At 33.1% G+C, this 18629-nt stretch overlaps 1 protein-coding gene and 1 long non-coding RNA gene across 2 annotated transcripts; one reads left to right on the top strand and one right to left on the bottom strand.

Moving 5' to 3' along the window:
- Positions 1–10: 10 nt before the first annotated feature.
- Positions 11–18076, bottom strand: LOC134256889 (uncharacterized). The gene is made up of 19 exons (XM_062739567.1): positions 17816–18076; positions 16416–16548; positions 15021–15146; positions 14610–14812; positions 14093–14166; positions 13567–13635; positions 12695–12889; positions 12257–12376; positions 9454–9499; positions 8499–9002; positions 7963–8142; positions 3228–3386; positions 2942–3115; positions 2479–2652; positions 2248–2397; positions 1775–2121; positions 1570–1666; positions 1050–1135; positions 11–254 (listed from the first exon to the last, which is right to left on the bottom strand). Exons 1-19 carry the CDS (start codon positions 17922–17924, stop codon positions 234–236), a joined length of 2967 nt encoding a protein of 988 aa, XP_062595551.1. The 5' UTR covers positions 17925–18076; the 3' UTR covers positions 11–233.
- On the top strand, positions 11401–11671 carry LOC134256890 (uncharacterized). Its single transcript, XR_009989807.1, has 2 exons — positions 11401–11523; positions 11571–11671. It is a non-coding gene; the product is annotated as an uncharacterized LOC134256890 (long non-coding RNA).
- Positions 18077–18629: the final 553 nt, after the last annotated feature.

The raw sequence follows: 18629 nt of genomic DNA, 5'->3' as shown, positions 1-18629 counted from the left end.
GATATACATCAAGCAATTTTCACATTGAAAAGCATTGTATGGACATTTATATGTAATTATTATAATTTCATTTGTATCAAACTTTTTTTCACTGAGATTGCTTTGAATGCTCATGTCATACATGTAATAACATTTCTTTTAAAAAATGGAAAATGAAATGTCTACAGTTTAAGAATTATTGTTTTTTTCTCTTGAAATTTTGGGAAAAGATGAGATGAAACATGCACAGCAAGTTAACAGCTATAGAGTTGAATCTGAAAAAAAAGTGTAAATAAATGGGAAATGTATTTAAAGGTATGGAGTAGTTAATGATTAACACAGGAGTGATTAGTTTCAGTCTCATTGCACCTGTGATTCATAAAACCAGTTTTAAATGTATCAAAATATCCACAGTTTTACATTTTGTAGCATATTTATTGAGAATACTGTATTTAAATGATAAAAATAGCGGCCTGTGGGACACACAGAAAAATTATGGACCAAAAGTTAGTTTTAAAATGGTTACATGTACAGTATATTATTTAATCAAAGTTAAATCAGTACAAGATTGGGGTGTTCCAAAATCAAATGCTTGACACGATTGTATTGTAGTTGAAACCTATTCTCAGGGGCCCTGATTGAATCAAACGAATCTAAAATACTTGAAGATGCTAGCATACCAATGCCTCGTCATGGCTTTGCTGTTCATGAGAGGAAATAATTTTCCCTTATAAATTCCTGTGTAAAATTTTGATATTTGTGGCACCTTCCTAGAATAAGGAGTCATGATTTGAACATATTGAACATATAATAATGTTCATTATTAGGTATGTGTATATTTTTTTTATTAAAAGAAAAATAAGTAACGTCAGGTGCCTGTGATTTGAATGTACAGTACTGTACCGACAGAAGCTTCCATATAGATACAACTAATGAATAAAATTGAAATTGACATAGTGCTTCTTGAGAAGAAGTAAAAAATTTGAAAAGTTTATGAACAACACGTGATGTCGGACACTCTCAGAAAAATTCACTTCAGCCTTTGGCTCAGGTGAGCTGAAAAAGTTTACCTGATTTATAAGTCCTTGAAATCCAGGATTGTGGGAACATACATTTTTCCCTAATACCAAAGGCCCTCCCTGCCTTTGTAAATGTTCTGTTAATAAGAAGACAATTGTGATTAATGATAAGGCCATTTGATCCCATCCATTTTGAATTGATACATCAGTGAAAATAGGCAGGACTTTGATGGCTATATTAAAAATTGAAGTGAGGTACGAAAGTATATGAAGGGGAAGAGCAACAAATGAAAGGTGACAGTGAGGAAGTGGGAAGTGACAATGTAAGGAATCATACAGTCATCTTTGCAATTTCACAATACATTGTACTAGATTTCCTTTCTGACTTGAGTCTTCTGTTGATGTCCTTGTTGTTTGACTATTTTGACTCGATAGAGAGAGAGCAAGAGACTATCAATTACATAAAATGGACTGAGGCCTTGTCAGCTTGAAAAAACTATTTTCTGATATACAATTGAATTTTTCCTATATTATAATTAAAAGTATGGATCAAGGTTTATGTATATTTTACCTATTTTAGAAAATGTAATTGTTGTGAGTTTGTTGTTCACTTCACCTCCAAAACTTCTACCATTGAAGTGGAGAGTTAAATCAAGGTGGTCATCTACCTTGAAAATATGAAGATATACAGGCAATTTAATTAAGAATGCAAACAGTAGTGATATAAAAATAAAGTCTCAGAAAGAGCGTAAAAAAGAAATACATGAAAATCTTACCATAGTGGTTACATTAAGAAAAGACATCATTCTTTTATTTTGTAAAGAAAGTCCAAATATCACTTTCACAATTTTTTCTTCAAGAGTTTGAAACATGATCGTTATGGACGGATGCATGTTAGAAACACAGTCTCCATAGCTTATTAAAGTCATTAATGAATGAAGGTCACCGTTTGGTTTCACTCTGGCAGACAGTCTAAATCCAGAGTCCAGCTCCATTTGATAAAACTGCCATAAAACGATTCTAGTGTCTTTATTGAACACTGCATTCCCTCTGCCATCGTATTGTAGTACACCAGTGTTTTCAGCACTTGACAGAAAATCCAGATCTAAAACTTGATCACATCCTATGGAAAAAGTAGTATGAATGGTTTTAAAAATCATGCACAATATCTTATTATTTTCATCTATAAAGATGGAAATCTATAAAGATGGAATGTGGGAGGAGGACTGTCAAATACTAGTACACTTACGTGGGGCATCAGCGGTGTTTCTGTCTGCTATACATTTGCAAACATCCGCGGAGAAGATGTTTCCATCAAAACAGCGCTGTGGTACCCACGAGTCGTCAAGTTTCATCAAATACCAATTGTCCCCTTGTTGTGAGGGTTTGTATGGACAATCTGGGAATATAAAATCGTCATAACAACGCAAACACTTTTTAGCTCTTCCTAAATAAAGGTAATTTATTTTGACCAAGTTACCTTGACACAGTGTGTATAAATTACATCTACGTTGATCAAACTCCGAACCGGAGCAATAGGTTCCGCCATTACGCGGCGGTGGTTTGTTACACTGTCGTGTTCGAGATGAAATTCCTTCCCCACAAGACTTTGAACACGTACTCCACTCAGACCATGATGACCAGCTACCGTTCTCTAAAAGGAAATCCATTGCAAAAAAAATAAATATCCAAACTCAATATAAGATTATTACTATTTACACAGAAAATCTTGAGTAAAATCATTTTTAGGGCGCAGAAATGTACAAAACCAGTGCGAATGATTCTGTACGCTGATATTTTTAAACATTCGGCTGTTGCATTCTTTTGATTTCCTTTTCTAAAAGACGTACTGCAATAAGCAAAAAGCCAGGTTTTTGCGCCCCAAAGCGGATGAGAGCATCCGTAATCGTAAACTGAATTTTATTTGAAGTGCTGTCTGTTACCAGGGCACAGTGCTGTGTCATTCCGCGGACAGGCTTGTCTGTTTTCTGACGAACCAGAGCAAGGTTTGCCAGCATTGGATGGTGGAGGATTAGAACAATCCCGCTGTCTTTGACGTGTCTTTGTGTGACAGTCACAAGAACTCCATGCTCCCCACTCAGACCACGCACCATCAACTACAAGTAAAAAGTTGATGACATGTGACATGGGCCTCCAGAAAATAGTGCATCCTCTTTTTATTATGGGTGATAGTTTGACTACATCTGTTAATGAGATTGTCAGACCTACCAGGTACAGGACAGTCTGCTTTGGAGCAGGACTGGAACTCCGTGTCTGCCTCCCTGTCCCCGCACTGTCCCTGACACCAGCGGGTCCTTACTCGTCTGCCTGTCCCACAGGAAATGGAACAGTCACTCCAAGTAGACCAACTTCCCAGTCCCCATTCATCTAAAGAGACAATAATTGATTAAGGACAATACATGTGTATAGCAGTTCCTCAAGAAGATATACATGACATGTAAGATCATAAAAAGTACTGAATAAGTTCAGAAGTCTATTGGAACAATCTGTGAGCAAACACGTAACTTTATTTCCTATATATAAATCTATAATAAAACATTTTACGTTAATAGTTTTAATGTTTTACTGAGAGGTACAATTGAACCTGGAGTGGACATTCAGAGAGAAATTGTACAGTGTCAGTGAGATATTGAACCGCAATAAGGCGGGGTAAGCTTCTTTATTATAGCTTATCAATTATCGAAAACAGGGAAAAGATCTCAAATATGACAATAAAAAGTAAAAGGTTTAACAAAAATTATTAATTGAGTTCGAGGGCTACATGGTTTTGTCGACCCCTAGAACAAATCTGTTGCAGTTTGTTTCTTGGGTCTGACAAATTGTATGTACCCCTCGAACGCCGTCATTATTGAAGGTCACAGCAAAAGACTTCCACTTTTCAAGTAAAATTTCTTGAATTAATTCTGCTTCATATAAATTATGAGCGGTCAAAACAAAACAACATAGTACAATTCTCAGTTAAGCTGTGACTTTCAGTAAGGCGTGGCATTCGGCGGTACGTAATTAGCGTCCGTCAAATGGCGAATAGATTCTCATTGGTTAAGAAATTAATAACATCAGGAACTTTAAATTACTGTTGACAACGATGAGATGACTTAAGCTCCACCTCTTAGCAGGAAGAGACAATGTTAGTTATTCGATATTCTCGTTGACATTTGTCTGAATTTCTACCCCAATGTACATTTAAACAGTGAATAAAAGATGTGTAAATTTCCAATGCTAATTATATAACGTCGAGAATGCCACGCCTTACTGAAAGTCCAAGCTTACCATAGAATTGTACTAAAAAACGATGTTGGACCATTAAGTGAGATAACTGCAATTGTCAATGACATATTGGAGCGATATGACGTTTTAACGACGAGATATTGGAGCGATATGACGTTTTAACGACGAGATATTGGAGCGATATGACGTTGCCAGCTATAGCTTGTCAGTTATCGCAAATAAGGAAGCAAGCGCAAAATACTAGGTATGTGATGTCAAAATAAAATGCTAAGAGTAAAACCATCGTCGCATGCCACGAGTTTTGTGTCCATCCTATTTCCACAATTACCGGTTTGTCGAAATAGAATGGACACAAAACCCGTGGCTTGCAACAATGGAGTAAAATTGAACATATATAAACTAAATTCGAGAGCAGCGTCCTCGAACGAAACTACCGGTATATACAGTTTGGTTCTTGGAGTCCGACTAATTGCATGTATAGTTCTCCATGCAACTGAGTCATGAAATATATAAAATAAAAGGCCACAGCAAGACTTTGTTTTCTTTTCATGAATGTTTTAAATACATTTTGACTCATGCAATAACGGGGTGAAATAAATACCCATGGGATTTTCAAAAGAATGTTTGAAAACTTGATTTCAAAAACTAGAAAGTACGGAAGTGTATTAGTGCCACTTGCACACTTTACTTTTTTTTTAATTTCGACACTTTAATCTGTAAATTTTACACTTTAAAGTGTGAATTTTGTAAATTTTACACTTTAAAGTGTAAATTTTACACTTTAATCTGTAAATTTTACACATTAATCTGTAAATTTTACAGATTAATCTGTAAAATTTACACTATAATCTGTAAATTTTACACTTTAATCTGTAAAATTTACACTTTAATCTGTAAATTTTACACTTTAAAGTGTAAATTTTACAGATTAATCTGTAAAATTTACACATTAATCTGTAAAATTTACACTTTAATCTGTAAATTATACACTTTAATCTGTAAATTTTACACTTTATTTGTTTATTCACATTTAGCATCTTCACACATCCTCAGTAAAACATTTGTAAGCCAATAAAATGTTAGTTTAAGCAAATTTTCTGAATTTATAGGATTTATAGATTATATCACAATTGTGTCATCCATATATTATTCATGTGAAAAAAGTCTAACATGCCCTGGAATCTATATTGGGGGGGAGGGGGAGGGGTCCTTACGCACCTGTGATCGGGAATATGTGCATGTATGTTTGATATGCTCTTCACTTTATATTCAAAGAATGATTTTATTTTAATGTAAAACATGAGGATTAAATTTTATCATACACGAAACATGGTCTGTTGGCTTAAAAATGTGTTACTGAGGATGTGTGAAGATGCTAAATTGACTGTGTGAATAAACAAATAAAGTGTAAGTTTTACAGATTAAATTGTAAATTTTACAGATTAAAGTGTAAAATTTACAGATTAAAGTGTAAATTTTACAGATTAATGTGTTAAACTTACACTTTAAAGTGTAAAACTTACACTTTAAAGTGTAAAACTTACACTTTAAAGTGTAAAATTTACACTTTAAAGTGTAGAAATTAAAAAAAAGTGAAGTGTCCAAGTGGCACTAATACGCTTCCGTAAGAAAGATTTTCTCAATCTGAAACGTGTGCATCCTTTTTTTAATCAACTTCGAAGAACATGTAGGTTTGTACGGAAGCGTATTAGTGCCACTTGGACACTTCACTTTTTTTTAATTTCTACACTTTAATCTGTAAATTTTACACTTTAATGTGTAAATTTTACACTTTAAAGTGTAAATTTTACACTTTAATCTGTAAATTTTACACTTTAATCTGTAAAATTTACACTTTAATGTGTAAATTTTACACATTAAAATGTAAATTTTACACTTTAATCTGTAAATTTTACACTTTAAAATGTAAATTTTACACTTTAATCTGTAAAATTTACACTTTAATCTGTAAAATTTACACTTTAATCTGTAAATTTTACACTTTAATCTGTAAATTTTACACATTAATCTGTAAATTTTACACTTTAATCTGTAAATTTTACAATTTAATCTGTAAATTTTACACTTTAATCTGTAAATTTTACACATTAAAGTGTAAATTTTACACATTAATCTGTAAATTTTACAGATTAATCTGTAAATTTTACACTTTAATCTGTAAATTTTACACTTTAATCTGTAAAATTTACACTTTAATCTGTAAAATTTACACTTTATTTGTTTATTCACATAGTCAATTTAGCATCTTCACACATCCTCAGTAACACATTTCTAAGACGTCTCCATATCAGTGAAATATTCTGGAGAGGGACGTTAAACAGTATATAATCAATCAATCAATCTAAGCCAACAGACTGCGTTTCGTGCATGATAAAATTTAATATTGATGTTTTATATTAAAGTAAAACTTTTTTTGAATATAAAGTGAAGAGCATATCAAACATATATGCAGATATTCCCAATCACAGGTGCTTGAGGACCCCTCCCCCAATATAGATTCCAGGGCCTGTTAGACTTTTTTCACATAAATAATATATGGATGTCACAATTGTGATATAATCTATAAATCCTATAAATTCAGATTAAAGTGTAAATTTTACAGATTAAAGTGTAAAATTTACAGATTAAAGTGTAAAATTTACACTTTAAAGTGTAAAATTTACAGATTAAAGTGTAAAATTTACACTTTAAAGTGTAAAATTTACATATTAACGTGTAAATTTTACAGATTAACGTGTAAAATTTACATATTAAAGTGTAAAATTTACAGATTAAAGTGTAAAATTCACACTTTCATCTGCAAAATTTACAGATTAAAGTGTAAAATTTACAGATTAAAGTGTAAAATTTACAGATTAAAGTGTAAAATTTACACTTTAAAGTGTAAAATTTACAGATTAAAGTGTAAAATTTACACTTTAAAGTGTAAAATTTACATATTAAAGTGTAAATTTTACAGATTAATGTAAAATTTACATATTAAAGTGTAAAATTTACAGATTAAAGTGTAAAATTCACACTTTAATCTGTAAAATTTACAGATTAAAGTGTAAAATTTACAGATTAAAGTGTAAAATTTACACTTTAAAGTGTAAAATTTACAGATTAAAGTGTAAAATTCACACTTTAATCTGTAAAATTTACAGATTAAAGTGTAAATTTTACAGATTAAAGTGTAAAATTTACAGATTAAAGTGTAAAATGTTCAGATTAAAGTGTAAAATTAACACATTTAAGTGTAAATTTTACAGATTAAAGTGTAAAATTTACAGATTAAAGTGTAAAATTTACATATTAAAGTGTAAATTTTACAGATTAATGTGTAAAATTTACAGATTAAAGTGTAAAATTTACAGATTAAAGTGTAAAATGTTCAGATTAAAGTGTAAAATTAACACATTTAAGTGTAAATTTTACAGATTAAAGTGTAAAATTTACAGATTAAAGTGTAAAATTTACATATTAAAGTGTAAATTTTACAGATTAATGTGTAAAATTTACAGATTAAAGTGTAAAATTTACACTTTAAAGTGTAAAATTTACACTTTAAAGTGTAAAATTTACAGATTAAAGTGTGGAAATTAAAAAAAAGTAAAGTGTGCAAATGGCACTAATACGCTTCCGTAGGTTTGTGTATTCCAAACTTAAAAAAATCATATAGTCAAAATCAGTATTAATAAAAATTAATACAGACCTTGGCAGCCGTGTGTGTTGCAGATTTCTGTCTGACTTGGCATACCATCACAAAGCTGACCGCCAAGGGAGGGTCTAGGTGAGCTGCAGGAACGTGCACGTGAGCGATAGCCACCGTTACAAGAAGCCGTGCACGTGCTCCAGTTCATCCAGGAAGACCAACTGCCGTCAACTGGATCTAGAATATTTCAATGATTGATTAACAAATTTCGACATTATTAGAGGCAAATAAAAAAATAGAACAATGTGAAGAACGTTATGCTAATTAAGAATGGTATGAAAAATATTGTGAAAAATAAATTCATGAAATAATCACAAATTACGGTTACTTAGTGCTTTGTAGACGATTGGCTTGGAAATTGTAGTAAAGAGGTGAACAACACAAATACAAAAGATACATTGTATACAATTTGACCGCTAGACCACGTTACCAAAATCTGGACTAGAACTAGAAGACTTTGAAAGATCTTTACTTGCCTAAACATACCCTCTGAAGGGCTCTGTTAACTAAGGCATACAGCATTCCTATATCATCGGTTGTCACAGCAAAATCCGAAGCAATCTGCTCTAACTCCTCTTCTACTACTTTCTCACCAAAACCAACAGCCAGAAGATCTACATTCATGATACGTGCTTGCCAAACTTCAGCAAACGTGCTAGAGTCATCGTGAATTTGTGACCCAGTGACCAGTAAAGCGCGCTTAGTGGCGCCTGGTCGAGAGTAGTACTGATACATTCGATTCATTTCCTCCAGACCCATATGTAAATTTGCCCCTTCAAAGTTTGGACGCAAGTAAGAGATGGCGTGTTGTGCAAACTGTCTGTCAACAGAAAAAGTCATAACATCATCCACCGCCGAACTGTAGAGCACGATCGCCACACGGAAGAACTCGGCGCCAAGAGTGATGCCGTCCAACAGGCTGGTAAGGAACATCTGGATCGCGGGGTGCCATGTCCGCTTACCGTCGGCGGTGACGAATGATGTAGCATTGGAGGACTCCACAACAATTATAAGATCAATATATTTGGAACAACTTTGAGCTGGAAAACAAAGAAATTTTAATGAACTTTGCTTGAAAGTGAAAAGAACATAAAGTGCACAGCACCAAGCGATCTTCTTCCTTTAAGTTTTCACTAAGAATAGTATTTAGTGCAGATTTTGATAGCAAAAAGTATCTTCATAAAATTTAAAAAACTTTCTTGTTTAGAACCAAATTAATTCAAAAAGTTGAATTATTATTACACAGGGCAAGATCTTGGTGCTAAGTTAGCAGATTGGGTTGATCTACACAAAGCTACGGTTAAAAGCGATAACCAGCCTACTGAGCGTAAAATCTAGCTTAACAGTTATGCAGCGGGTACGCCCTCATTCACCCATTACCAGGTTTCCGGAAAGGGAGATGGGTTTGTGCTGAGAGGGTTACTCCTACTTTTAGCTTTAAGAGAGTGTGATCCCCCCTCCCCCCGACGATAGGGTCCTAGTCTGACTCACCTTGTGAGAATGGAATGCAAAGAAGCACGCACAAAAACCATCTCATCTAAAACAAACCGAAAAAAAGACAAGGAAGAATTGATTAAGCCAGTCAAATAGACATTGTACGTTAAAATGTACCAAGAACACCCGCTAAATACTGAATAAGGTCACGTGTAAACTAACTCCATTTAATTGAGAAATTCGTCATGGAATAAAAACAAAGTGTTCAGCTCAAATTATTTGTAACAAGACGGAAAAAGTAAAGTAAATTCTCAGAATTAAACAAATATTTTACATTTATTTATTTTCAACTAAATTATGTAACATGCTACATTTATACAACAGTTTGTACATACCTCTCTTTCTGTGCTATACTTCCATTAAGACTGTAGTCATTCTGAGTGTAGATATGGATGTCTGGGGGCCACTGGTCGACACTCCTGTAGAATCAGATACTGTACAGGGCCGGGAGACGATCAGATAACGACTTCAACTGGTTATAAAGGACCAGAAACACACCAAGGTTTACAACACAGAGCTGTGGGGGCGGGATACTGCACTCAAAGCTGGGCATTTATGAAAAATATGTTTTCTGTTTAATTTGTTTTCTTGTGGTCTACATGATGAGAGACTCATGGGAGATAACTCCTGCAGATGGCCGTCCAATATTATGTACAAGTTCTTGTGTACTATATATATCTAGAGTTAGATATTAATTCATCATTAATTTATCCATGTTTGAAAAAACTGAAGCTGGCAACCCCCCCCTCCCAATTCAGTATATTTTCCAAGGCTCCATACAAACAGCTGGAATATGTTTTGCAGCCTTTTTAAGGTACTACGATCCTCACACAGGAAGGATAACTCTTTAATTTACAATTTAATTCAAAAAGTCTCGAAACGAAGCTTAAAAATTAAATCTTTTCATGCAACAATTTTCGTAATTTTTACCCCATAAAAGTATTTTAAAATTACATATTTAAAGAAATTGAGTTTTTTTTTCAATCTATAACCAATGTTTATTAACATATGAAATTAAAAAGTGATTTATGGTGCTTTGCAAAGATAGGAAAATCTTTATTATAAAATGATCAATGTAAATTGAAGAACCTAAGTTTATTTGTATAAAAATTGTGCATATTTGCATTTCCTGAAAATTTATTTGAGATTTACTCATTTTCCCCGCATAATGATTAAATTTAAAGACAAAGTTTGAAGAATTATCATGGGTAAAAACACATTACTTTGAGAAATCAATTCAGAGACATTTTTGTGAGCAATTACAATTAGCCAATGCCTGATTTTCAGAACCTGAGGATCAGAGTACCTAAATAAATAAAATATGAGAAAATAGTTGAAAAAGATCAATTTAAAAATAGATATATATTATGCATCACATTTTATTTCAATGACGTAGCACATTGGTACCTGAAACAATATAGCACCTTTGCTGATAAAAACAGTACAAACATAAGAAAATATGTTACAAATAAAAAGGTTATTCATTAACCGAAACAAAGTACAATTTATATCTATAACAAATGTCAAATTTAAACATATGTCTATGTTTTCAAAATTCTATTTTCCTTTAAATCTCTCATAACATCACGTTCCTGTTCTTGGTCATTATTCTCTCGCTCTCCAGGCTGTATTCTATAAATTGACAGTCTTCAACAAAAGAGAGAAATGTTAGACACTAATAATAGAGGACAGAATCTCAAGAGAAAATCAAAGGTATTTAGAAAAAACACACACCAAATGTTGCTTGTGATCTTCTCAATACTCTGACATTTATAATGACTTTTTATTGAAAAAAGTATGTATGTAAATATAGTCATCACAATTTAAAAAAAAAAAAAAAGGTTTTGACAAAATGTCAAAGGATCATCAAGAGTGACGCGTATTGAACACATGCAGTAAAATTTAATTGCCAAGCTCATAATACACATAAATGTCCCACTGATCTGTCTGATCTTCCTGTTAATAGAATCATCTGGCCATATGTTACATAAATAAAGCTGACTGGAGACAGATCTAAGGGTTTTAGTTTCTGACTAGATTTCTTTGGATTTTGTGTGTGGACCTCAGGTTTTACCCAGTGTTAGATTTCTTTGGATTCTGTGGGTGGACCTCAGGTTTTACCCAGTGTTCACATGTTTAACTTCACGTGAGTCTGGGACAGAGCCACACATGAAGTCGACATCTTCTTACAGTCTCGCCACTTATCTTTCCACTACAAACACACTGATACTGTATTCTGTGCCTGTCTATAGTTGTAAGTTGTAAGGTGTGGTGCGTTCCTCCAGATATAGAACATGTCACAAACATCACAACATATTTCTGAAAAGGAAAAATCAATTAGTATCTAAGTAATATATTTAACAATATGTATGATTCAGATATAAGTGGAAATTTTAGCAAGAAACAAATTTAGCAATTTGTCTTTAAAAATTGGAATTTTATTTTAAGTGCGATGTAATTTTAGCAATTCTAAAATGCTCACTAAAGAACCTATCACAAAAAAAACCCCACAATTTATTTTTAGCGATATTCAATTTTAGCGATTTCAGCACCCTTGCAATTAGCCACGTCACAGTAACTGCGGTACTACTCTTTTGCAGGCAAATTAATAACATTTGGCGAAGTTTTTGTTGATAGATAATTAAATGACGTATATTAAACAATTGCTTTTACATCATATTTCACCAAAAAATATCATTTTGCCCTGCAAAAGAGTAGTACCGCAGTTACCGTGAAAGGGTCTAAAATGCCAAAATTAACTAAAAATTCTGCTTATACAGTATAATAAAGTTAAAGGTACCTCCAGATCCTCCCGGGGAGGAAAAGGGTTTAATGTGGAAGTGGACATTGTGTCTATGGGTGAGGTGGCAACATTGTCCTTCATAAAACAAGCACTGAGGTTACCCACGCCCTGTGGACCCTGTAAATAATAACTTTTATGAATCAACAACAACCTTCTTATTGTTCACAATGCAGATATTAAACCAAAACCAATAAAGTTTTTAGCAGGAGTTACTCCCCTTTAGTCTTGTAATCACTTTTGTTTCATAAAATGTTTCCTTAAAAGCAGATTCTTTCAAACACTGGTAAGGACTTGAAAAAGACCAAGTAAATTTGAAGGTGTTAATATATTTTTTACATGTTAAGAATGACAGAGCACAATGACATAAATGGAAAACATAAATTTCAATGTTATGTCAGAAACACAGAGAGGAATTTAAGAATTTGTCTATTTTACCTGAGGTCCCTGCATTTTACTGATATTCAGGAGTTGTTCCTGAAATGTTGCATTCTGGGATTCTATGATGGAAGTGAGGTTCTGGAAACTGTAACTTAAGTGATCTTCCACTTGGATAATATCAGTCTTTGTATTTTGGAGGTTTGTTTGTAGTGATGATATATTTTCCTTTGTTTGTCGTTGAAAAAAGATCAGCTGAAAAAGAATAGAGACCTATAGTCATATGTCATAAAGTACAGACAGAAATACAATATAGCAATAAGCAATACTTAAAGCTACACTCATATCTAAAATGTACACCTCCTCCCTACCCCTTCCCCAAACCCCAAGACATTTATTAAAAGTGTATATCTAAATAAATATTATTCATTAAGTTATTAGCATTCTTCCCTAAGAAAAATATTTGATTTGAGAAAAAAAAATTAAATAATTTTTTTTAAACTTTACTATACTTTTCTCTATTTTACATGATGTATAAATGAAAGTTTTATGGAGGATTTTGGTTTTTCTTTTATATGGATAATTACAAGATGGGCATGCACAAGGGCAAATGCATAAATGATGTTATTTGTATAGATGTGTATACATGTATATCTAACATGCAGATTTTACTTGAAAACCATTTTACCTGAATATAACTCCATAGACCAGACTGAAATCAATTCCATGAAAATGCATGGGAGATATGTATTTAAAAATAAAGTTGTTACATTCAGAAAGCTTTAAATTCTTCTAATGCCATGACAGATCCTGAACACAAGTGGCAAAATAAATATAAAACAATGAAAGGAGAAAATTCCAGTGCACTTTTATACAGGATACATCTGTGCATTCTGATTGTACATGGTCTCTTATGTAGAGTACATAATTACCTTATCATCAAGGTCACTGATGTATTCAAAAGACTTATTGCCAGCAACAAGTGACTCCAGAATCATCATCTAAAAATACAAATTAGGATATTATTAAACCTCTCAGATATTGACATACAAACAAAAACAACAAACATTACTGCGTGTTACTTTCTTTGATGATTAGAGAGGGTTAAATTTTCGACATGCTAAGTATATCAAGTATACCTCTCCAAACACTTATCTTGTCTGAACATGTGATTCTGAATATATAAAATAAAATGTACTTCTACTACTTATCTCACTTTTAAAAAAATATTCTTTTGTGTAATTTTTCATTCAGACCAAAAGCATAATTATTTGTACTCAAAACTTTCCAAAGAGATTCTTTTGAAAGTACTCTCCTATTCCTCATAACCATTTTTCATCCAACAACATGCATGTATTAATAACCATACAATGTATATGTATTTTTTAACTCCATGCCCTTAACATTCCTAAATAAATATTTTTTAATCTCCAACCTGAGGTTTCTTTTGAGACCTACCTTTGTTTTCATGTTGGTATAATTGGACTGTAGACTTTGTAATTCTCTCTTTAATGATGCTACCTCATTAGGACCTAAAACAGATGTTACTGAACTTAGTGACTTATAAAACAATCACACTGTGACCTCATAATGGACGAAAACATGTTAAGTCATATCCTTGAACCTTAAAGAAACTCTGTCAAATAAAGATTGACCCGATGACCCACATTTCCATCTACCTCATCCCAATTAGTATTACAGTATCTAAGCTTTTTATAATTCTCTTTACATTGTCTTTTACACTCAGATGAACTTATTTACAGATATACATATATATATAATTTGGTCAAGGTTTAAGTGGTACAGATTGAACCTGAGATTGAGAAGATGAACCGTGCACAAAAAATTGTCCTTAAGGACATGTAAAATGTGCATCAAAATAGCAAGTAATCTCAGCCAAAGTCTAGAAATCTACTTTTCAACTGTGTCTTTTTCCCTTTAATGTGTTAGAGATTTTAAGGGAGCTAACTCTTACCATCACTAAATGCGATGACAACATAGATACTGATGAAGAGTGAGGCTATAGAGATAAGTATGAGTAGAAGGAGAGCTATCTTTAGAAGGCGGAGCTGTGACATCACTGTCAGGTCCTGCTTAGCCTTCACAGTCGAGTTCACTTTGTTGTAAATGACAGGGGAGGTGTTGATCATGGCATCATACAGCGGGTTAAACCTCTTCCTGTGCAAATGAGGTAAGGTATTTACTGCTCTGATACTCCCAACATAAACACTTATTGACAATTTTTATAGAATATCAAAAAGAAATGAACACATGTTATAGAAAAAGAAAGTGTACATGATTTTTAAGAACAATTTACAGGAAGATTATCTGGAGAGTCTATGAAACATCTATGAAACATGGAACTGTTCAATACTTTCATACAAACCTCTCCTCTGAGGACTGGGCAGCCCTGTCTCCCTCCTCGAGCTCCGAGTGTATTCCTGATGTAACTGTGGTGCCATTAGAGGAGTGAGTGTCCACAGAATCCGGAGACATGCCATTGGGCTGTAGCCTGAAAAGTTCAAATAAACTCAAAGTAAGGTATTTGATGGACCAATGTATATACTACCCACAGTTTACATTAGATTCTGAAATATTTCTGTAACAAGATGAATTTTAAAAAATATATCAGCATATGTGTGCCCTTGAAGCAATAGAGAAGGGAAGATTTTCTTCATAATTCATTAATATTTAGTAATGGGTCACAGATAATTTACCCTGGAAGATATTTTTTCAATAAAAAATTGATTTTATAATCAATCAATACAGATTCAATATCACTAGACACCTGGACACTTTATCAACTATTTTTACAGCTACATCAGGTTTATTTGTAATGTATACACAGTGATTACAACTTAATCAGATATACATGTACCTAATAACCATTTGTCCTTAAATCATTATCTGGGGATTAAGTTATTTTTATCTCCTTCATTCCCTGTGTAACTTCACAATCTGATGATCCTTGGTTATCTACCAATTATGTCCCCAATTATAGGGATTCTTGTAACATTTATTGCTTTGCTATGGAAATGGTCAAATATCAATATATAATGTATAAATCAGAAGCAACAGTTTTCTTTAGAGACTGGTAATTTTTTTTTGTTTTACCATATGTTTGAGGCATTACACTAAAACATGTTTGTTACTGAACCTCAGTTAAAAGGTTACTACACTTTGTAGAGATATGTGGGTGACTTGGGGAATGATATATATCATTTTCTATAGTTTATAATCCTATTCAACAATATTGATGTTTTATTAATCAGGTACTGAAATGTCAAATGATAAAAAAGTCATATAAATTCTCAATTATTGTTTCCCCAGAGAAAAAAAAACTTGTGATGATATATAAATGTTTATCTCTACAGCAAAGAAAGGAAAACTCAGCTCTAAAATCTATGATGTAATACACCCTCACAAACTGATCAGTGTATTTTAACGATAGCTACCATAATGCAACAGAAGAAAACACTGAATGCAGTTATCTGATAAACTCTTACAACAAGTTACCTCCTGAATTTCTGATTAAAAAAAACTCTCTACCGTTTGCCAAATCATCTCGCAATATCAACTTTCTCTAAAGCACAAATTAATATTTTATGCTGAATCAACAGATCTACCATGAAACATGGAGGAGAAAAAATCAAAACATTGAATTATCAAACTTTTCCAGGCCATTACAGAATAACCAACATTAGACAGAGATCAATATTAAATGATTCAGACAGAGTAAATCAATGATTGACAGCCCTGAGCTGTGATGTGATGTACTCACTGTGGGTGTGGGAGTTCTTCGTATTGATGTGGACAGTCGGCGTAGTCATACGTTTTAGCCGTACTGACGGGTCGATATTGACCTGAGGACTGCATGGGGAATTCCGGGCTCACCTGGTCAACATCCACAGATCCTTAAAACAAAAAAATCAGCATGTCATTACTTGTACAGTAGGAATTTCTAAGGTTTATCTTTTCATTTTTTATGGCGTCAACTTTGAATAATTTTCAGAACTAAAGTTCTTGCATTTATAAAATTATCTAAGTAAAATACCACGGCACACTTTTTAATAATCTGTACATGCAATTTTTTTCCCCCTGAAATTTACGAAAGCCAACTATAAATCATAAATACTGGTATTCTTATTTTTTAATCCACAACACATACCCTGGTTGCCATATGACTTACAGAAAGGAAATTCTTAGCCAGTTTTACATTTCATCTTGAATTATAAGCCAGGATGTCTGTTATTCACAAGTGGAAAGCATGTGCCTTTGATTAAAATGTTGACCTTGTTTTAAATTGGGTTACATATATTCATTATTTCAAATAAATATCAATATTGTAGAAACAGTCAGCATATCAGCCTTAAATTCGTATCACTACAACTATGAACAACAAAAAGGTGGAATTCATTTACATGTCTTCTTTGTACCGGTACTTAATATTTCTCAAACCCAATCATATACAAATAACAGTAAATGTCTGTGACATTTGAACTAGACAAACTAATACATACCACATTTAGAGTAAGGAACAGAGGTCCTACAAGTAAACCTATAGTCATTATAGTATTCCATCTCAACAAAGCACTAGCACATGTCGCTAACAACTGCACTGTCCGAGCCTACGCGCTACAGCAATTGAGCGATTAATGAGCTATGATTAACAGGGAGTATAGAGAGAGTGCAGGCCCACAGCAGAAGCAAGTCACAAACATAACTGAAGTATCCGCTAAATCCCTACTTAGGTAGCCAGCTAGCTTTGTCATTGTTGACATAAAATCTAGGTCACAGGTCAATTAACCTGTCTTCTTAAGTTCACAGTGGTAATCCCTGCATGGAACAATTCAATTAACCCCCAGAGGTCATAGAGCACGTGAATGTAATGATTAGAGCAGTAGGGAGTAATTAGAAAAATCTTTTTACACAATTGAAAGGTATTGGTCCATTGATGATAGTAACACAAGATACTAATTGAATGACCTACCATAAAGTTGCCAAGAATTTCTAGATGTAAAGAATGAATGAAAACTTACAGTTGTCAGGAAAACAAATACAGACCAATCCTCACATCCAGTGAATAGAAAAACAGTGACACTAACTCTATATAGAAGCACATAAGACTGTCACAATCTGACCCGCAGTAAATCACCCACACGAATGATATCTTGTTTTTACCCGACTGTGCACCCTCCAGTAAAGGTATCTCAATGGACGGCCGATTCATTGTGTTTTCTCCGTCTTCATCAGGAAGGATCTCCAAATAATCATGACTACTCTCAGCCATTCATATTTACTAGAAATATTGATTTCCACACAAACCCCTACATCACAGCTTTGCCTGTGATTGTGATCCTTGACTTGGGTCCTGTCCAGCGCATTATTAGCTCTTACTTGTGAACAGATTTTTATTTTTACAATACACTACTAGGGCTGGTTTTCTACTCAGAACAATACTGTTTGCTAAGTTCACAATAACGACCTACCCAGTAGTCAGGTTGGTGGAGTTGTTTTTGTTATCAAACTCCCATGCTTCTCTCACCTGTTCAGTGGGGTACACCTTGGACATTTAACACAGGTACAAATCCGTAAACACCTATATCTACTCTTAAATGAATGAGTGGATAATACAAAAAATCAGGCATTAAAAAATGTAGAGGACGCTTCAATGACTTCACAAACCACATCTCAGCATAATGTCTGATAATAATTAAAAGCACACTGTCTAAACCTGTCAAAATGGTACGTCACACAATTGTACACCACATTGTCTTGTTCTGCATTTGTCTTGAGAATTCAATTTTATTTCTAAGAAATGAAAAAGGTAATAAAATTGACATTTCCCCCAAAATTAAATAAATTAGGTCTGTTATATTTCTACATATTCTCAAACATAAGACACTTCCATTTTCAAGTAGCTCTACTGCTTTCTTTTGCCTTGGTTATTTTAATTCCTCAAGAAAAAAAAAAAAAAGAAAAAGTTGCTTTTCCC

Source organism: Saccostrea cucullata, unplaced genomic scaffold, assembly GCF_032062105.1.
Source record: "Saccostrea cucullata isolate Sc308-1 unplaced genomic scaffold, CSIRO_AGI_Scuc_v1 ctg8, whole genome shotgun sequence".
Lineage (NCBI taxonomy): Eukaryota > Metazoa > Mollusca > Bivalvia > Ostreida > Ostreidae > Saccostrea > Saccostrea cuccullata.
Note: the sequence above shows the minus strand (reverse complement) of the source record. Positions and strands in the feature narration are given on the sequence as shown.

Bases quoted from the DNA above. Each gene is read 5' to 3' on its own strand.
- LOC134256889 (XM_062739567.1), bottom strand. From the start codon at position 17,924: ATGGCTGAGAGTAGTCATGATTATTTGGAGATCCTTCCTGATGAAGAC. The intron at 15,147-16,415 runs GTGAGTACATCA...TGAACTTTTCAG, and splicing joins GAAGAACTCCCACACCCACA to GCTACAGCCCAATGGCATGT. The intron at 12,890-13,566 runs GTAATTATGTAC...ATTCTTTTTCAG, and splicing joins TCAGTGACCTTGATGATAAG to CTGATCTTTTTTCAACGACA.